Here is a 22,336-nt window from a genome sequence, read left to right on the forward strand (position 1 = left end):
TTACAAAATCCAAAGGGTATGTGCACCGAGTCTATATATTGATTTCCAAAACAATCTTTTTTTCCCTTTTAATATAATATTTGTTAGCTGAAGTTATACTTCTTGAGTAATAAAAAAATTATATGGTGGAAGAGAAAAGTAAAAAAAATTATTAGTTATAGATTTTTAATTATTTCAGTTTTATTACTATTTTAGTATGTTTCAACTTATTATTATTTATAAATTACTTTTTATATTGTAATTTAGACCTTTATTATAGTAATTTATCATTACAAGTTTGACCACCAATCGACTATTAACCCTTAAATATAGTGCCTCAACTGGGTCAATCAATAGTCCAGTTTTTCAATGGCTATGACTCTGAGTGATGACAACATCCAAGACATCTATTTCATAAAGTAGTAGGCTGCATAAGGAAGAATGCATTAGCAAAAAACTAAGGGTGCATCACAGAGAGATAACTGGGAAATAGAGAGGCCAAACATTATTGGAAGTTATATTAACTGGGGAAAAAACGTGTATGGTAAAGGAACAGAAAGATGCATAAAAGGATGTGAACCACCTTTTCTACAGTATATAGGCACTATAATTATTCTACATGTGTCATGAGAATACACGGGTGAAAAATCAGTTGAATTTAGAAAAAAAAATTAAGAAAAAGGCTTTTACCTGAACGTCCCAGACAGGGTAATTGTGGCCCTTGTAGCAAACAAGGTTTGCATTAAGCTTTGTGTTCCATAATCTAACTGCATACATGTATGAATTAAGTCCGAAGTTGAAAAGTTCGAAGAAACAAAGTGACGATAATAAGATAAATACCAAAAGCAAAGAACAGTCAGTATAAACATACCAGTCGAGTCTGCTGAAGAGGAAAGAATAAAATCCCCAACAGGGCTAAAACTGGCTGCATAAACTGGCCCTGAATGACCTTGAAATAATGTATACTGTCTTCTCCCACCACTTTGCCCAAGTACTTGTTCATTTTGAGATGTGTCATTCTCACCCTGGAAAGAGCTGACCACAAAGGATTAATTAGTGGACTATTACATCAAGTAAAACAACTTAATATGAGCACGTTGTATTGCTCCAGACACACAAAATGTTCCCTCCATTTTTTTTTTTTTCAACCAAGCTTACTTTGTCAAATAGCAACTTAATTTTGGTTTTCATTAACTCAACTGTCATTTTGGTTTGGTTGAGATGCCCTGACACTTTCAGCAGTAGAATAAATATTTGAGCTCAAGAAGTGCGAATTATATGGGAATAAGAACATTGATAAAGACCATCGTTCAATTGAAGGACCAATTATTACAAATATAAAACTAGTATATGACTTTTCAAATGATGGAAATACAGTGCCCACAATGCCACAGGTCATATGAATCAGCAACCCCACATCCCACCAAAAAAAAAAAAAAAGAAAGAAAGAAACTTTTCCCTTGCATTCTTTCTTTCCCACCGGAAGTACTTGAACAGATAATGTTACCACAAATAGATTAGGCGGTGGATACCTTCCTAACAGCAAAAGAATCCATCAAACAATTCATCACCAAAAACGACATTGCATAGAACTTCTTCCGTCAGGGTAGTAGAAATCTCGAAGGTACTCATTAAAAAACTAAAGGGTCATATGGGGCCTAAAAATTTTATATTTTTATATTGATATTGATGCTTTCTTAGAATTATCAATGTTCTGTCCATACATCCACAATTTTCAGCAAAGAACGAGACATGTGCAGTTAAATATAAAAATTAAATGTGATAACTACAAACTTACAACTGACAGTCTGTTGTCCAAGCTTTGCCATATCCCAAACCTACACGTACGGGTTAGAGATTACCAAATCAAGCTAAATAACCCTCTCAAAACCAAAAGGAAAGGTTAGAACTCTCTTCTATTGGAAGGTCAAAGAAAGAAAGTCCAGAGAAAACCTTCAGTGACGAGTCAGAAAACCCTCCAACAACCAACGAACCATCATGGGATATTGATGAGCAGCTTAAACTGTAACAGTTTACCAAGAAAATAAGCATTAAGCAATAGAGTTCAAAACATAATCAAATAACGCTGAATCTGCCAAGCATTAGAACATTACCCATTATGTGTATTGAGAAACGTGTAAAAGCTAACTGAAGGCAGTGCAACACTACTCAATTGTACGCGGTTCCTTAAATCTTCAAGGATAGACTGTTCTACCTCTGTTGGACTGCAACAATGCAAAATTGTATAATTTAATGGAAAGTAATTACAAGATTTACTAGTTTATAATTGAAAAATCAGACCTCCAGTTCATGTTGACACCTACATTTTTTGGGTACAAATGTTAACACCTTCACATAGCTAACATTTGACAGCATAATAACTACAAAATGTTTTAATAAAGTATAGAAAGAATTCATTGTTGGGTCTTATGAAACAGTGTTCATCTTATGTTTTGAAATAAAATCACTACTTGCGTTTTTTTCAGCAACTATTCCAACTGAAAAGGACAAAAAATACAGCCTTCTGCTTTGATGCAGAGCCTACATGTAAATCGAAAGAGGTTAAATGAAGAAGTGGACTTCAAGAGTTAATACATTATGGGCAAGGGAAGTTCTGGTTTAACACGTGGTGCTGCAGGTATAGTACTAGCATCAGGTTTTGCGCTTTTCCCAGATGCACTTCCACCCTTGTCCTTTTTTACTTTCTTGATTGAGGCACCTTGCTTTCCCCCTTCAATTGATCTTTTCTAGAATGCACACGTTAAAAAAACAAGAAGTTAAAATCATTCAAAAATAACTTGAGAAGATCAACCAAAATAAATTCATATTTAACTAAGGCAATAAAAGATGTATTCAACAAGAAACTCGTGCATCAGAAAGTGCAAGAATGCTGTTCAACATGCAATATCAGATTCCAGAGGACAGGCATGATGGTTAAACGTATTAAGGTTTAAAACCAAACGGTACCTTATTCTCTTCATTGTCACCTTCTTTGGCTTCCCCTTCCCCCTTTTCAGAATCGGAAAGCAAGGCACCAGCCTTCTCTAGGCGTTCTTCTAGAGAGTCTTCAAGCAACTGTGGCAGGATTACAATTTACAACCAATTAATTACCTAATAAGGCAGTAATAATCAAAACAGCCAACTCAACACAACCCCATACAAAAAATGACCGTACATTTGAGTTTAAACTGAACACTAAATCAGATATACACCAAGTTTTCACGGTTCAAGTTTTCTCTTGCTACTCTCTATACTGTGGCAAATTGTGGGTCATTGCACTAATAGCAGATTAGCAGAGCCAACCAAAGTAATAAAATGCAATATTTGCACCTATTTCTGGGATTTCAGCATGCATGACGTTAACCTTGTATCATTAGTTTAGCAATATGTAATTTTTCTTTTCAAAATATATACAGTTGCATGTTTTTTCACGACCAACAAACCGCAGTCATTTACTATATATACTGGGTTAATTTCTGGTGTCACTCCCAATTTACCCCATCCCCCTTATGAAGCAGAAGACTACACATGGTCTCCTATGTTAGTTTTTTCATTTCCACACCACAGAAACCAAGGGTTGGCCCAGTAGAGACTATGTCAGTTTACAATTAGAACTTGAACATTAATACCATGCATCATTCCAAGCACTATGATGGCACAATCATAACAACGAATGGCACCATGTATTAGAAGATAGAACAACTGATTTAGTGCTTCCTAAGTTAAAGTTTTCACAGAACAAATCATATTCTCATCCTATGGTTGTACACTGATATCCACACCACGGAACTAGATCCAGCAAAGATTAGATCAGATTATTATTGGAACTAAAATTCATTCGAGGCACTACAGAGGCAGTTGGGATCACATTAATAAAATTATCGTAAAAAGAATAATTTCCAACATTACATGGTCATGTTTTGTACACATAATAACTAACTAACCCCCCAATGTATTTCTTTTTGATTTATCTGATTTGCTGCGTCCTGGCTGCTTCCAGAGAGCGTAACAGCCTCTGGATCATCAGAAATTGAGCTAGGTTGCCCGGGAGTAACTGCAAATGCGGAGGGGAATGAGTAATACCAGCAATATTAACAAGTACCACTGAAAAGATAAACTTAACCTGAAGAGAAGTACCTTGGAAGTCAATGTGCTCATTAATTATACCAAGTACAGTGGTGGATTGCGTATCGCGGAGATGTTGCAACAGAAGCTGGTGGGAATACTGGCAAGACATTTACTCATATCATCTTTCCCAAGAATATAGCTCAACTTTTTAGTTAAAAAATGAAAGGACCATTCCTTATAATGGAAATAACAAAACAACATATACCTGTATTAAAGCAAACTTAGCAAAGGGAAATTAAAAAAAATGATTAATCAATTTCAGCAGATTCCAAGAGTTATTGTGGCATTGATGAATATCTTGTTATTCTGATTTTAAAAAAAAAAAAATTACGTTTTAATCTTCAAACAGTGTATGACTTTATGTCTTCAAGAAAACCTCATCCACAGAGGTGAGAGTAGAACACAACAATAACACAGCATAAAAATAATCATGTGGAAGTTAAATCCCAATTATTTTAGTCATAATGTTGGTCAAATTTCAATTAGAACATATCTGATAGACTGACCCAGAGGAGTCAAGAAATTACCTGACATATCTTTATGTTGAATTTGCTCTGTCTAAGTGAATGAGCGAATTCCATTTCCTAAGTAACAACATTGTCAGATTATCTAAAGCTAATGATCCAATAATAGAAGAAACCAAAAGTAGCAAATTTAAGGTGGCAACCAACCTGCAGATGAGAAGGAGAAAGCACACCTTCCAACTTCTGAAGGTCTCGTAAGTGCATCATCTCATGGTCTTCACGGAAGGTATTGAAAAAGTTCCGGGCTGAGGATATCAACCACAAGCATATAAACAAAAAGTAATATATGTTACATGGAGAGCTCATATTGGAAAATCTGCAATCTCTGTGACACAAAAAAAATTAGTGCATATGATAATTTATCTATACCTTCTTGGATATGCCCTTTTGCCACAAGATCCATAAAACAATGAATAAACACTGGATAAAGCACACGCAATAATTCATGCTGCAAGGACAAGGCAAAAAATGTAATGACAGCAGAAACTGAACATAGCAGTTTCAAAAGTTAAATTCAGATGAAAGAGTAATTAATAGGCGTTTTACCTTGTACAAATCCAATGAACTATATGCCCATGATCTGAGTCTGCTATACCCATCGTGAAATCTTGCAGGACCACTTTCTAACCTACAAATTAAAGGATATTCATTGAACCATATTAATGGCAACAATTTGAAAAATAATCTGACGGGTAGGATTCATTGTAGTTAGAATCTCACGATTCGAGACAAAATAGACAATAAAAGATACGAATCTACCATTGTATCTTTTTGTGACCTAAATTGTGCGATTCACACTAAAATTGTGCGATTCACACTAAAATTGTGCGATTCACACTAGAATTGTGCGATTCAGGTAGTGTTGAGTCGCGTTGAATCTGACTCAACATGTTAAAAAATCTTTTTCATGTTTTTTTCTGATTTTTTTTGTTATTTATAGGAGACAATTTATTGTATAAATACTCTCTAATGCACTTATAACTTTCAGCTTATCAAATATCAATCAAAACCCTAATTTTTTATTCCCTAATTGATTTTGGGACTATTTGTCATTGAAATTTGATATATATTGGCTTTTTTTTATTTTTGTGAGGTGTATAGAATCTAATATCTACAAACTTTTGATGTTTTCTTCTATAAAATTACCTATATGTCCCCTTTAATAATTGTTTATGAATCTTACGATTCATGATAAGTTTCGATTCAAGATTTAAAAAATAAGCTTTCCGATTCACAATTAGTATCCCGATTTGATAACCTTGGTAGGATTCACTCAATGGTATGGCCATGTCCCAATAATGCGCCAGCCTACCCTTTAGCACTTAGATAACTATGTTCAAGTTTGAAAATTATCTTCGTGCAATAGTTAACATGTCAGACACTAAATGTCAAGAACATTTATAATTACTGGCAATAAGAGCATGTCATCAGTGTGGAAATACAGAGGCCTGTTAGAATAGAAGTCCATTCGATCTACAGTCTTCCTTCAGCTAAATAATAACTTTGACTTTTTCTTTCTTTATCATAAATTGCTGGCAAACGAATATGTTATTTCCTTTTTCTATTTCTGCTTTCTCCCAAAAAAATGGATCCAAACTATATTTTTAAATTCACATTAGCATTGAAGTATAAGTCACTCAGATGGGCATGCAAATAGGTTCGGACATCTGATCCAACACAAACTAGTATTGTTGATCGAAAGCAGAGTGGGTTTAACATATAAATCCAATCCTCAAACTTTTGACTATCCAACTATCAAACAAATAGCGCCAGCAGTCTGGGAGGGCATCTCAATTATGCGAAAAGACAGAGTCAAAATAAAAATTCTCATATGCCTGCCCAAAATCGCATTCTTTGCAACTGAAGGATACTACTTCAAGGCCGTTAAGCATACATTCTAAAGGACTACAAGAGTGAAAATCTGAAAACCTTGAGTATGATGTACTACAAGAATTAGACAAATGGTATGAACTGTATGTTATCCATTGATCAGAACTCATCAAAGTAATGTTTGTCTCTAATACAAGTCAGTTATTGGTATCCTCCATCCGACTCGGTTTAAAGCGCTGGGGCAAGGCCCGTAAACTAATTCTTATCATCATACTAACAGTATGAATGCTTTCACTGGCTGTAACACACAGCTAATTTCACACTTGTACCCAAATCCCAGCAAGTTTCTTGGCTAGTAAACGCCGGGATGGAATATCAACGGCACATAAATTTTGCAAATCCAGTTCATCAAAAAAAAAAAAAAAAATTGCAATCCACGATAATGTAAAATTATTCAGTATGAACTAACGTCCTAACATGTCCTATCATAACATACCCAACCCCTAAGTAATACTGCTAACAAAACTAGTATTTGAACAAAAGTTGAAAACTGACTCAGCGGAACGCATGATGTTTGATTATTTATGATGAAGATGACCGAGATCATTTGTCAGATTTTATATACAAGTTTACTGTTTGAGCAGCATTACCCTACCAGAGTAGCAATTAAGAGTATACCAAATCATCTGCAAGGACACATTCCTCCAAGGCAAACCGTAAACGCATAAATTAGGGGCAGCAAAAAGATGAAATAAGATAAAACTGAAATGGGGCAAAAAGGGGGAAAATACGTGGAGAAGGCAAGAATTTGCTTGGCAATGTCGGGTTCGATAAGAGAATTAGCGGAGGAAGTGTTCTTATTCTGTTGAAGTTCCTCCTGAAAAGCATGCTCCGTTTGAGTAAACCCTTTCTTTCTCAGGTACGCAGTGACAAACCCCAGTATTTGATCTTCGTCCATTCGTCTCTCTTAGCCAATTTGCCAAACCCTCAATTTCGCACTCGTAGGGAAGAGCTTCCCTCTTGTACTGTTATGCTTTCGCTCCGGAGAAACTATTTAAGAGCCGTTTGATTGGACGAAAGCTTAGCTCAGGAAACGGAAAGCAGCCTCCTTTCTATCAGAAGACAAAGAACAGTGCAGCAGATGGGGAAGAACCGTTCCTTGGATCGCAGGAAAGCCGTTGAGGAGGGAGACCTGGCTGCAGTAAACGAGGGGAAGGTAAATTAACGACGAACAATCTTGTATTAAAACCCAACCCGGTTGGCAGTGGATTTCACAATTTTCACTCGATCATTTTGATCTGGGAAAAACAAAAGATAAAAAGACACTAAAATACCCTCAAAATTACTAAATGACAAATTAGGGTAGATAAATTTCAAAATCCCAATTCAGACCCCATGTACTACTTTGGAATTTTCAAATCTTGTAAAATGACAACATTGTCCTTACTGTCAGTGACTACTTCCATATAACTATTGACTACTTTGTTTTAATTATTGACAACTTTTGTTTTCAAAGTTCCAATGAATATTTTTATATAGCTATTGACTACACAAGAGTAGTAAATCGCATTACTGGAGTAGTAAATAGCTTAGCAAGAGTAGTCATCAGAATTTAAAAATAAATGTAGTCAATAGCTAAAAAAGAGTAGTTAATACATAAGCAAGAGTAGTCATCAGAATTTAAAAATAAATATAGTCAATAGCTAAAAAAGAGTAGTCAATATATAAGAAAGAGTAGTCACTAGAGCACCCCTGACCAGTCACCGGAGTTCCGGTAACGTGTCATCAAAGTTCAAAAATAAATGTAGTCAATAGCTAAAAAAGAGTAGTCAATATATAAGAAAGAGTAGTCATCGGAACTCTGACCGGTGACCAGTCGCCGGAGTTCCGGTGGTTGGTCTCCAGCGTTGGAGCTCCGGCGGCCGAAATTGCTGATGTGGCAGTATTTTAAAAAAATTAAAAAAAAAATAAAGGGCATTTGTGTAATTTTACAACATTTGAAAATTCCAAAATAGTGCCTGGGGTCTGAATTGAGATTTTAAAATTTACCTACCTTAATTTGTCATTTAGTAATTTTGAGGGTATTTTACTGTCTTTTTCCCAAAAAAAACAACAGAAAATAAAAATAAAAATTATAAATCCTAAATCAAGTTTGGCAACACAATTATATTTAGTATTAACAAGTCTGAATTTATAAATAATAACAAATTTTTGTTGACGTTCCTCATTTGGTATTTACAAAATTTCAGCTTCTTTTTTTGTCATCGTCCCTTTGAAAAACAAAAAAAAAATGGATAAAAATATCTATTCAAATTTAAAAAGACAAATAAGTAATGCAAATAAGTGAAAGGATTCAAGGGGCTTGAAATATGAATTTGGAATTTACAAAATTTAGTAGAAAGACTAAAATAACATTGAGAGATGAAAAGCATAAAAAAGTTTTGCTTTTAGGTACGATATTTGTAAAATAATTAACAACTTTCAAATTGAATTTGAATATTTTCATAATGAGTTTTGCAACCTATTATTAGTCATATACAAACTTAGTAAAATTCAAAATGATTGAATTGAATAAAATTACTAAATATGTGATGTGACTAACAACTTGGAAAATGAAATAGATTATTTCCATAACACATTTTGTAACCTGTTATTAGCTATTTCCAAATAATTTTACTAAATACATAATGTAATTGACAACTTGTAAAATGAATTTGACCATTTATATAACATGTTTTGTAGCATGTGATTAGCCATTTCAAAACAACTTTACTAAACATATAAAGTGATTGACACCTTGAGAAATGAATTCAACTATTTCTTTAATGTGTTTTGCAATATATTATTAGTCATTTCCATACTTTGTGCAATTTGAGGAGATTCGGTTAGACAAATTGACTAGACATATAATATGATTGATAATCTAAGAAATGGATTTGACCATTTCATACTATTGACAGTCAATTTTTACTAAGTATAACCTTTTAGGGGAATTAAATAATGAGATAAATATTTTTAAGAAATTAGTTGATAGTAGATGAATATATCTAAAGTACATCATAATAAACATGTTAATAATAACTTTCATGATTTGCTATATTTGTAATGGATTTGACTACTAAAGTGATGATATTTATCAAAAATTAGCAACCATATGACAACAACTACATTACATATATATTCAAATGAGGAATGAGGAAGTTCAGGTATAGATATGTGTTCTTCAAGTGGCATGAAAAAGCCAGAAGAATAGAGAAGTAACCCATTGTATAATTGAAGAATAGTAATATGAGGAACGTGAAGGTAATCAAAATAGGAAATTTAAACAATAGGTGAACCGAAGTTGGGAGTTCGGAGAGGGATGACTTGGAAGTGAGGAAAGGGTCTATAATTATTTTTGAAGAGAAGGACGTTGGGAACAATGTGAGGGAGAGAGAGGAGAACTCTTTGATTCTGACAAAAATGGAATAAGAAAAAGGAAATGTAAGTAAATTGTCAAAATTTACAAATCCCAAATTAATTCTTACAGACTTATTTGCCTCCTATGAAATTAGAATAACTAATATGAAATTTTAAAATTGAAATGGTATTTATACGAGATTTTTTCAAAAAAAACAATTGTTGAGAAATTTCTCATTGCAATATTTATCGCCTAAGGTACCTAAAGTTTTTTAGTTATGTGCCACGTATCTTTAACAATGTGTTAAAGATATATTTCATAAAATTAAAAAGAATTGCATGCAACCAAAATGCTCTCTTACAACCATTCAAGGAGTTGAGTTCTTGAACAAATTGTCTGGTCAAAAAACAAGTTCTTAAACAAATTTTAGTCATATTTTGGTAGTAACTGTTTCAAAGATTAAACTATGCTTAGTAACTTTATTTTATTAGATTATGTGTCATTTGTGGGATGATATTTCATTTACTTGTAAATTAATAATTTTTTATTTAAATATTACTCTTCTAAGTTATAAATATTTTTTAAATTTTAATTATATTATTATTACTACTACTACTATTACTATTATTATTAGTAGCAGTAGCAGTAATAGTAGTAGCAGTAGTGATAATAGTAGTGGTAATTGTAGTAGTAATAGCAGCAGCAATAATAACAATAGTAGCAATAGTCGTAGTATTAATAGTGGAGCTAATGGTGGTAGTAGCAGCAGCAATAGTAGCAATAGGATTAGTAGCAATGGTAGTAGCAACAGCAATAGCAGTTATAGGCAGTAGCAATAGTAGGTAATAGTGGCAGTAGCAGTAGTAATAGTAGCGCAATAATAGCAGCCGTAGTAACAGTAGTAGTAGTAGTAGTAGTAGGACGATCTCAATTTAACAATGATAAGACCATTAACCCTTAAATCAATATCTAAATTGGTTAAATAATTAAATTGGCTTTATCTTTTTATTTTCTTAATTATCAATTCCCCTAAATTTTGACTTGACAGTTAGAAGTTGAAACAAATCGCATAAATCTTCTTCTTCTTTTTTTACTGATGCATAAACTGGAAACAACTCAATACTTATTATTCTTGACTCATAACAATTCAGTATTTATAACTTGCTAATTTGAAGCAATTTAGCTGATATAATCTATTCACTCAAGTCATCAACCTATGTGCAAAAGTTTGAGATGAGGATGTCCTATCGGGAATCTACTCTAAATATACTTTTAAGTGTGACTCATGTCACTTCATGTCACGTGTCTACTTTAAGTTTGTTTTAAGTCAAAGAGTTCTAGTCTTGTTTTAATAATTAAATGCATCTTTACCTTTATATTATGTATCTGTCTGGAATCTTTGCTTTAGTGTTTGTAATAATAATTTTAGTTTGTTTGTCATATTGTAATCCAAGGATCTATGCAAATGGAGCTCTGCCAAGTGACGAGGCAGGAATGAATTGTATGAGCTTCCTTATATAATACAAGTGTACTCTCATGAATTCTCTCTAAGTTTCTTTCTTTTTCTGAAAACCTAACTTATAATATCTTTCTTCTATCATCAGATATCAGAGATTCTGAGTATGTTCTGTACTTGCTTTTTTAAGAGGATCATGTGCATCAGAAATAGAATCTAATAACAATCTGTGAAGGTGTGATCAATTATAACTATTTGAGTTTTCTTAGTTTTAGTATTCAAAAACAAGAGTCTTAATGTGGCCCTTTAGATGAGTTGATGTGTGTGGCCCTGCTTGGACTAAAGTTTTGAATATCAGAGTATGTTAACTTAGTTAGTTTTAGGTAACATGCTTGTAGTTTTAAAGGCAATGTTCAGAGGCTAAATAAAATTAAGGGTTAATATAATTTTGAGTATCTCAAATTTAGCTTCATTTTAGTTTTGGTCCCTCAAATTTCAAACTATAAGTTTTGGTCCCTCATAAGATAAAATGGTCCAGATTTTTATTAAATTATAAGGACCAATGTTTTAGATGAAAAGAAACTTAATGAACCAATACTTATGGTTTAAAACTTAAGGGAATAAAACTAAAATGAAGGCAAATTTAAATGATAAAAAATTGTGTTAACCGTAAAATTAAAGTTTAAAATCTAAAAGTTGCATTTTCTCTTATTATTTTTTCTAGTATGCACAAGTATCCCATTATTACAAGCAATTCTGTTCGAAACACTACCGAGCATTAAATGTAGATACCTCTCTTAATAATAATTGAAATCTTGGTTTCCCAAGATTATGAGTAACTAGTCACTTCCACTAAATTCAAGCCTAATTGGTTGCATTTTCTTTTATTATTGTTGTTGTTCTCATTCTATAAGCAAATTTTTTTGTACAAAAAGGTGTAGCTAAGTTGACTTTTCGAAGCTCATCAAGGTCAAGACCTTTAGGTTTTGAGAACAATTATAGAGATACTTATATATTGTCTACCAACAAAGCCCTCACAATGACAACAAGATTCAAGCTTATGACTGTGCGGATTATAAGTCGACTCCTTATTAATTGGATCAACTTTTATTGGTCTTCTATGAGCAAATTTACCTCGTTGGGCACTTGTTTTTTTTTTTTTTTTGGTTTAAATTGAAAGGGCGCATTTGTTTCTGTTAATGCAATAACGAATTTGCTGGATAAAATCTCACTCAAAAAAAAAAAAAGAAACGAACTTAATGGGTAAAATAAGGTCGAAATAAAGGCCATGCCTTTTTGTTTTGGGCCGAGGCCTCAAGTTGTTGGGCATTGACCCAATTAATACTTTTGCTTAAAACTTCATTTGAACTTAGGACCTATCCAATAAATAAAATTTTCATGGAGGTGCCAATATAAATAAGCTTAGGACTTTAGCTTTAGATTCATGTTTATTTTTGTTTTTTATTTATTTTTCAACTAGGTCCAATGTATTTTCTTAGTTGTTCTCTAACAATGACGCAGCTAATTAGGCATGCATGATTAGGTTGCTGAATTAACTGCACAAACAAAATCATTGAAAAGGCTTTATTTGCGGTGTGACATGACGGTTTACAAACATTTTTTTTTTTAAAAAAAAAAGAAGACACATTCCTCTTGCATCCCTCTAAATAAGATTAAACAAATCATTAAATAAAAAATATGAGAACAAAAAAGAGTTTTTTCCTTTGCCAAAGACAAAAAAGTGTTTAATAAATAAAGAGTAAAACAATACCAACGCCAATTTATTTTTATTTTTAGGTTAAATTATATAAAACTTTCCTAAACTTTGAACAACATACAAATAATTCCGTTAACCTTTTGAACTTAATAATGAACCCACCTAAAGTTTCAACCCTGTATGGATAAACCTCAATCATCAATAGCCCCTTAAGTTATGTTCCCTCTAATTTTTAATATAAGATCTAGTTAAAATTTAAATTTGATCATAAATATAAGATTTCAATTAACTTTGTTTTCTAAATCTATAATTTTTTATCTAAAATATTCTTATTAATTGATTGTAAGGAATTCTCACTAAGAGATTATTCCAATATACATAATTAAATAAACTAATTTAAGAAAGTCAATATAAATTTAATTAATTTTTTTAATCTTTTTAAATTAATTATCTATCTCTTTTATTAAGAACTGTATATAATATTTTTATATGTATATAAATACACGTAAAAATAAGTAGCGAATAGAATCATTATGAGAGGAGTTATTTGTATAAATGTAATAGTTTAAGATGATTCATGGTAAAATTTCAAAGTTTAAAAAGACTACTATCCATAACATAAAGCGCAGGGGACCTATGCATGATTTTGCCTTATATATTTATTAAATTATACCTAGTGATCGAAATTTTTAACGGAGTCCATAATTGAATTTAAAAATTCACTATTAATATCTTGTCATTAACTATTAAATTACTTATGAATTCAGAGTGTATCTATGAAAAAAGTATATTTAAAAAACTACTTTCTTTTTTGAGCCCCTCAATAATATTCAAATTAGGCCTTGTTAGTTATTGTTACTATTACTAATTTCGGATGCCATAGGATTATGGTCTTAATAGATACGATTTAATTTAATCAAACTAATATTTGAAAATCCAAATTAATAGATTCCTTTTAAGGTTAATGACAATTGCAAGATACTCTTATTTTTTTAGGTATGCACTAAGTCACTAACCACCATCAACGTCAACTTTATGCTTCTCTTCGGATTGTTTTTTTTTTTTTGGCCCCCTCAAAAAAGAATTCAAAGTGATATATTCAATTTTCAATTTGATTTGAATATTTCAATTCTTTTACAAGATGATATTTTTAATTACAGAAAGAATACGCACATTATTTCAATAGTACTAAATCTCATATAGTGTATGAATGTATCTGTATATTTTTTTTGGACTGAAGAAATGTGTATGTGTGTTTATTTATTTAAAACTAAGTAGATGATGTGTATATGACATAGAGCTTGAAAAATAGGTTACGTGTTACCATTTACAATTTACGAATATGCAAATTATTATAATTGAATTTAGAAAATTAAAAGTATTTGAATGTGTTAAAATGTTTTACATGATAATGTTTGGCTCAATTTGATTCCACTACTAACATAAGTAATCACATTTTAAGATTTTAATGATAACAAGACATGGTCTAAAGGCATTCATTTCAAACTAATCGAACCTTTTTTTTTTTTTGCTTAAAGAAGAACAAATTAAAAAAAATTTAGATTTGAATCATATTTTTAATATTTCCCCATCGGTCATTAGGGTACATTTAAGCCATCATTAGACTGATTAACTATAAAATCAAGAGCACAAAAACAAGTTTGAATATTTGAGATTCTACATATTACTAATAAAAATGTGAGAATCAAACAAGATAATGGTCCGCAATAGTGTTTTATCCTCTTGGAGATTTTTAAGAGTGTAATTCAACACATATGTGATGATGCGACAAAACACAAAAATTTAAATAAAAAAACGGGTCAACTTGTGGGTTGCAAGTTGTCAGGCTGTTTTTGGCACTAATATTACCCATTTTAATAGTGACTGATTAACGTTTAAACTTTTATGATTTAACTCCCAAAAAAAACACTTAAGTCAACTTTAAAACACTATGCTTAGCTTGTTAAATATGATGTCTTCAGCACCAAAGTTCACAATTCAAAATTTAATTGGTATTTAGCAATGCACACATTAATATTATATAACCATATTAGTAACATTGAAATTTACACTACACTAAACACATTACAAGTTACAGAGTTTCGAAAATTTAGTAACACATATCTTCATTAATGATCAGCTTTTAAATATTCTGAGTGTTACATAATTAATATTCTTTTTAGTAGAAAAAACGTCCAACTCAAATAAGACGAAATGCACCCACTTGTAAAATAACGTGAGCTCACATGATTATGCCCTAACATGTATCGTTCATTAACTCACCAATACACAATAAATTAGGAAGAAAGGTATAAGCATCACCGAAATATGACAATCTCAAAATAATTTTTTGAAATGACCTAATTGTTATGAAGCTTTTAGGAATTATTTGTTTCCAAACGATCTAATTGTCCTCGACAAAATTAGTTGTTACTGTTTTAACTGTTATTTTTTGATACTTGTTACTTGTTAGCCTCTTGTTGCCATTGATATTTAGAAGAAATTTTTGTCAAGTTAATTAGTTGTTTCTGTCTCAATTGTTATTATCATACGATAAGTTAATTTGTTACTTATTGAATTGTAATTGCCACTTCTTTTTTTTTTTTAAATATGGTTAAGGTGCAAATTTACCTCTAAGAGTTTAAAATTGTAACAATTTACATTAGTTTTTTTAATAGTATGGACAAAATTGTTTGAAACAAATTTGCATTCAAAAAAATTTTGGGTGTTAACGAGTAAAAACTTTTAGAACAAATTTACATTTTCACCCTTTTTATATTTCAAATTGAGGGCATTAGGTAATTTTGCTACAAAGTTTAATCCCACTAATCTCTAGAAACTTCACAGTAATTGAGTTGTTTTGAGATCCTAAATTATTAATTTACAAATTTGGGGTATTTTTATGTAAGGCTTATGTCATAATTTGATTCTACTAGCGGGTAAATAAATAGTGTCTTAACCATGATATGTCTCTCATGATTAATTGTTATACAGCTGGTGGGGTGAAGGAATCGTATTCTGTTGTATCAAATTCAAAACTTCTAAGACAAATTTGCCCCTTGACCTTTTTTTATATTTCAAATTAAGGGCATTAGGTAATTTTGCTACAAAATTTAATCCCACTAATCTCTAGAAACTTCATAGTAATTGAGTTGTTTTGAGATCCTAAATTATTAATTTACAAATTTGGGGTATTCTTATGTAAGGCTCATGTCATGATTTGATTCTACTAGTCGGTAAATAAATAGTGTCTTAACTATGATATGTCTCTCATGATTAATTGTTATACAGCTGGTGGGGTGAAGGAATCATATTTTGTTGTATCAAATTCAAAATTTTGAGGACAAATTTATACCTTAACCCTTTTTAATATTTCAAATTAAGGGCATTAGGTAATTTTGCTACATAGTTTAATCCCCCTAATCTCTAAAAATTTCATAGTAATTGAATCGTTTTGAGATCCTAAATTATTAATTTACTGATCTGGGGTATTTTTTATGTAAGGCTTATATCATAATTTGATTCTACTAGCAGGTAAATAAATAGTATCTTAATCATAAAATGTCTCTCATGATTAATTGTTATACGGTTGGCAGGGGTGAAGGAATCGTATTTTGTTGTCAAATTCAAAACACAGACTATGTTTATTCAATTATCATTTTATCTTTTGACTCTTATTTAGGAATTCAAGTGTCTTTTCATATTTATATGGTTACTTTCCATGTTCTTCCCCCCCCCCCACTTTTTATCGTACAAATCAAACCAGCACACAAATAAAATTATTTGTTAAAAAAAGTGTGTTTGAAGAAAACCAAAACGGCTGAAAACAAAGATGCCATTGGTTTTTTTAATATTCAATCACTCCCTTAAATAACGACAATCCCCATTACTCAGACCAAGCTATCTGATTTAGTAAAATTATTATTAACTTCCCATCAATAGTATTGCCTTCTATGTTCTCTGTCCTGAAGAATAGTATTGCTTTTTTATAATTTTCACATTTCATATTGATTGATTGATATTTTACGGTACGTGGCACTTAACAACAAAAGTGAAAATAAGACTATCTTTTTATTCTCTACTGTGTTTCCTTTTCATCTCTCAAATCATGGACGACACATTTTCACTTGCTAAATGCTGAGAATTGAGATCCACAAATATTTGTACTGAAGTTTGAAAGAAAAAAGGAATAAAAAGAAATGCACAGCAACACGTGGGGTGGGGAAAACTAAGCACTCAAAAGGAAGAAAGAGAGAAGCTGCAGCAGCAGCCGCCTAGGGCCAAGGAAGAAGAGAGAGGGCCATTTTCTTTGGTCCCATGAATGAATGAATGAATATGCCACTTTCATTTCTCCAAAGTGGAAAGGAAAGGAAAGGGAAAAAGAAAGACATTAAAAAGCTTGCTGGGTCATTGACCAATGACCCTTTCAATTACAATTACAAACAGACAAAACACGATGACTCCTTCCCCCCACTATGGACCCTACCACTCCCACACATTGGTCTCCAACTCCATCACGCAACCAAACAGAGCTCAACTTGGCATCTCCCATACCTCCATCTGTTTCTGGGGTCCATCTTCACATGCCAGAGGATAAGCTCAAGTGATGAAAAAAAATGGGGCCATAAAAAAGGACACAACTTTACTCCATCTATATCCTTTCCTAACCAATTCACCACCAAATTTTTCTCCTGCTTGTTCAACCTGTTATATCAGATAACAATATATATATGGCAGAGTTCAGTGAATCATATGTGTCATGAAACACTTCTCATCATCTTCACTTGCAAATCAGTGAGTCTGCCATACAGTAGAGTCCACTAATTAGTCGTTTGTAAGCATCAAATAATGAAAAGCATCTTCCAACACGATGGAGCCCACAAAGTCATGCGTGACAGGAAACTGATAATTAGGCCCTATGCAGGCTGAACTAACAATTCCGGCCATGATTCAAGGGAAAACTAAAATCTAAAAGAGAGAATTATATAAAAATCTTATTTATATCACATTCTTACATAAAAGTTTAAAGACACATAATACAGGGTTACATAATGGGAGCATCCATTGTTTATTAACCCCATATACCAGACCTGCCAAGCACAGAATAATAATATTATCTAGACCTACAAGGACTTGTTTTGGCCATAACCTACAATTACAAGTGAAGAAAAATGCAATAACTACCTTTTTTCTTAGCCACGGGATCTTCCCATGATTTCAAGGAAAAAAATAAGAGTCCCGTGATACATGTGATTTCCCCAAGTCAATTTCAATGGTGATACCATATTGATGACATTTCTGACTGTTTGTGAAGAGATTCCATTCCTCCTACTCCTGCTTGTATGTCATCCTTAAAATCAAAAGATGCCAGATCACAAGGGGACCCAAACATTAAATGGAAATTGCTGCCGTTGTTATTGTTGCTGCTGCTGCTGCTGTTGTTGTGGTGCTGATGGTTGGTTTCAAAAGGAGAGTTAAAAGCCTTGAACGGGTCAAAATGACCTTCCTCTCGGGCAAACATCGGCTGGTTATTGGACATGTTGGAGTCTTCAAAGAAGTTTCCATCCATTACAACTCCTTGATTAGGGAAGAAATTGTTCTGCTGCTGCTGAATGTTGGGCTGGGAAAGGTTTTGATTTTCTACAGCGACACGGTTACTGGAACTTACGTTCTTATTTCCTTGAGCATTCGCATCATAGACTGACATAAGGTCGCTTATCAATTTCTGGCCATCTTCAGGAACTCCAAGGCCCGATAGATTCAATGAAGGTGGAACTAAATTAACAGACTGGGCACTTGGTTTGGGCTGCGTGAAAGATTGAGGGAAGACAACAGGCTTGACCTCATTAACGTGGAAATTTGGCCCACCAAAATCTGCAGAACTGCCTCTGTATGGGCAATTCAATTGATGGTTATCCCTAGAAGTCCTGTCAGCAAAAGCAAGACGAACTTCGCTGTAAGGGCACTGAGGGTGCTCACAAGTGTAGATTTTCTGATTCATCATGTTAAAGTCACCAGGAGCCTTCCTCTTCCGAATGAAATCCAGGTTTGTGATAATCTCTCCCTTGATTGGAAAAGAAGGTTGCTGGATTGGCAACCTTCCCCTCATGCCATCCATCCCAAGATTGGATGGATTAAGATTCTCAGGTTTCTGCTCCTCCACATCAAAGTTTGGTTCATCCTCAGCCCCTTCAACATCATACTCACTGCAGTCATTGATGACCAAGGATCCACTCCCCCCCGTTGAAGACAATGGAGGGCAATAGTCAGGGTACAGCTCTCGTGCCAAAGCCTCCTCTTGGTTAATGATCGCAAGCCAGGTTGCACTTTCCTTGGCTGTCATTTTATCTTGAAGGCATTTTGACTGCCTCACTAGCTTGCGAATCTTGGCAATATCAGGAGACATGTGCTTTATAACAGCAGTCAACACCCCCACCTTCCATGCCTTCTTCAGGTCATGTGGTTTCTTATATGGCGGAGGGCCTTGATCTTTAGGTAAACCGATTTGTGGCCACCAATCTTCATTCCCAGTGGGCCACCATGGTGGAGCAACTCCCTTCTCTAATGGAAATCGTCTCTGAGGCGGATCGCAGTGCTGCATCAGTGCTGACAAGAGAGAACCCAAGGTTGTGTCCTGAAGCTCTTGCAGGGTGTGTGGAGTGGGACCAAGAGAACTGCATCCGTCATTCTTTCCTGGAATCGCATTATCTGCCTGATATTTTGCTATGGCAGCTGGACCATTCCGATCAAATCTGACTTTATCCTTCCACCATTCACGGAGATTGTCAGATGCCCCAGTCACAGGTTTTCCTTTCTCTGGAATTATCCCATAAACAAATCCTTGAGCTTTGCAAACCTCCATCATCTTTAGCATGTACTTTAAGATTCCATCTTGGGCCCTTGACATCTTCTTCCTCCTTGCCTGTTCTTGGGACTGCCTTTGCTTTGCTGTATCTGTTCCTTCCTTGGACATGCTTTGTTCTTTTAACCGTTTATAACGCATCCTGTCTCTCCACATCCTCCTCTGAAGCTCATCCATATCATCAATTTCATCATCACTGTAATCATCTTCAACAGCCACCTCTGGTTCAGTCTGCCGGGTGACAACATCCCCTTGACCAAGGGAAGCAGAATACATATCCAAATCTCCACAAAACCCCATCTCTTCAAACATCATCATCATTCCCCACGGATAAAGATATGCCTAAAACGTTGCCTGAATGTTTTTTTTTTTAAAAAAAAAAAAGGATTCCACCAATAAAAGCTACAGGACCAGTGTTCCAAACTTTTTCCCCTCTTTATACCCAGATCAAAGTCAAGAATTTCTCAGACTTTTTCTAGACCTTCAACCTGTCAAAGGACATAAACATAGAACAATCAAACCTAGTAAAACAAAGCAAATCAAACACTTTTCATGTAAACAGGGCTTTTAACAACGGAATTGTCATGAGTAGACTCTTCCTTCATTTTCAAGCGCAGATAAATCAGATAAAGTGCTAAAAATCTCACCAAAAACATCGTAAATGTCCTAATCACCAATAAATAATCAATCGGACCATATCTAAAATCTTTAGTCGGTCAGAATATTAATTAAGTGCTCGGGACTTGAATGATTGCACAGATCTAAACCAGCCACACGCAAGCTACAAGAATAGAAACATCCAAAGTCGCTGATATGGTGATTCATGAAGGAGATATTTAAACTTCAGGTCGATTTTGAAGATTATCTCATCAAACAATCATCAAAAGGATAACTGCCGAGAGAGATAGGCAGGTTTTCCTCCAAAAGAAGTCACAAGAATATTAGCAAAACTTGCAGGGAAACCTTCCAAACAAGGTCATCCAAAGAAAAGAGGACCCAAGACCGACCCAACCACTCAAGCAAACAATATCAAGTTCAAAAGTTAGAAACAGATGAGAAATCCAAAAACAGATAGGAGAGCCCACTATAAGACTCATACAGATCCACCTGGGAACAAAACCAGCATCAATTCAAACAAGACTTAAAGCAAAACCCCCCACGGATCGGATTGAGCAATTACAAGCTAAGATGAAAGAAAAAACACAACAAAACAGCAAAAGAAGCAAGCAAAACCGGATGAAGGAATCTTACCAGAAGATCCAAAATCTGAAACTTTCTCTTCTTCTGAAGTTGGCACAAGTCAATAAGGGAAGGAGGAGAAGATGGGTTTATGAGAGTTGACCAGAAAGGGAAGGAAGACGAGAGGAAGGAGAAGAAGGCAGAAGGTGGGAAGAAGAAGAAGGAGAGAGAAAAGGAAGAGGGAAGTGATGATTATGGGATTTTGGGTGCGTTCACATCTATTTTTGGGAGCGGCAACGTGACTCCCTGTGAATGGCAAATCTGAACCCTTCATGTCATCCAATGGAAAAGAAATACCCACGTCATAGAAAGTATTTGGCCTTTTGTGTCTTTAAAGAAAAAGCAAATAATTCATTAAAACCCGATGTAAGTTTCACCATAAAAAAAATTATATTACATGTAGTCATAAATATAAGAATTAGATATAAATTTTAAATCCTGGTCAAAAAAATGGATATAAATTTTAAATATAAAATTTTGATCCTTTTTACTTCTTAAATTAATAATCTTTCTCATAATATCCATGCAAATTGTATATAATAAAAGAGTTTTCATTAAAAGAAAGTTACATAACATATAATTAAAAATGATATTTTAATAACCTATTTTTTTAAAAGTATCCAAATAAAGAGAGAATGAGAATAATTAATATAATGAGACCAACCAATGGAAGTAAAAATTAAAAAATGATACTAAAAATCTGGATATGTATTTGTGTCTTCTATAAATGGGAATATGTTACCAAAAAAAAAATCTAATAGCAGCATTATCCATGCATATAGAAATATTAAGTAACTTTTTTATTTCGTGTTTATGAAAAAAACTAAAACAGAGTAAGAGATTAGTCATAGATACAATACAAGTTGTAATATCCAAGAAGGTTAAAAAAGGTTGGAATATTCATAATCATATGCCAAAGATAATACTCCTCCGGTCCTTATTATAAGACTCCATTTGACTTTTTATTTGGTCCTAATTATAAGACCCCAATCCATTTTGTCTCTTATATTTATGCATTTTTTTTCCAAGATAATCCTTCTAATAATGATAGTTTTAGCCAATATACTTAATTAGCAAGGATATTTTAGGAATGACAACACTTATTTATTATAAATAACCAACTTAACTTACTTCCTTAATCTCCTCAAATAAGTCAATTGGGTCTTATAATTAGGACCGGAGGAGTATCTTGCTAACCTCC

The 22,336-nt window shown here is 33.2% G+C and overlaps 2 protein-coding genes across 2 annotated transcripts; both read right to left on the reverse strand.

Annotated features, from left to right (window-relative positions):
* Nucleotides 1–669: 669 nt before the first annotated feature.
* Nucleotides 670–7,669, reverse strand: LOC114751337 (transcription initiation factor TFIID subunit 5-like; the record flags this gene model as incomplete). The annotated part of the gene is made up of 14 exons (XM_028940052.1): nucleotides 7,253–7,669; nucleotides 5,178–5,259; nucleotides 5,001–5,079; nucleotides 4,779–4,876; nucleotides 4,635–4,691; nucleotides 4,117–4,204; nucleotides 3,924–4,033; nucleotides 2,947–3,054; nucleotides 2,575–2,726; nucleotides 2,094–2,204; nucleotides 1,933–2,002; nucleotides 1,778–1,817; nucleotides 851–1,014; nucleotides 670–746 (listed from the first exon to the last, which is right to left on the reverse strand). Coding segments are annotated over exons 1-14 (1,403 nt in total), but the record flags the coding sequence as incomplete, so codon positions are not given.
* A 10,334-nt stretch (nucleotides 7,670–18,003) lies between these two features.
* On the reverse strand, nucleotides 18,004–21,265 carry LOC114751157 (protein ETHYLENE INSENSITIVE 3). The gene is made up of 2 exons (XM_028939848.1): nucleotides 21,148–21,265; nucleotides 18,004–20,384 (listed from the first exon to the last, which is right to left on the reverse strand). The coding sequence occupies exon 2, from the start codon at nucleotides 20,215–20,217 to the stop codon at nucleotides 18,304–18,306; it is 1,914 nt and encodes a 637-aa protein (XP_028795681.1). The 5' UTR covers nucleotides 20,218–20,384; nucleotides 21,148–21,265; the 3' UTR covers nucleotides 18,004–18,303.
* Between the last annotated feature and the right edge of the window lie 1,071 nt (nucleotides 21,266–22,336).

Source organism: Neltuma alba, unplaced genomic scaffold (assembly GCF_004799145.2).
Source record: "Neltuma alba isolate B1F8T4 unplaced genomic scaffold, ASM479914v2 tig00000154_pilon, whole genome shotgun sequence".
NCBI classification, from domain to species: domain Eukaryota; kingdom Viridiplantae; phylum Streptophyta; class Magnoliopsida; order Fabales; family Fabaceae; genus Neltuma; species Neltuma alba.

What these genes read in the sequence shown, in the direction of transcription:
- LOC114751157 (XM_028939848.1), bottom strand. Translation starts at nt 20,217, where the DNA reads ATGATGATGATGTTTGAAGAGATGGGGTTTTGTGGAGATTTGGATATG.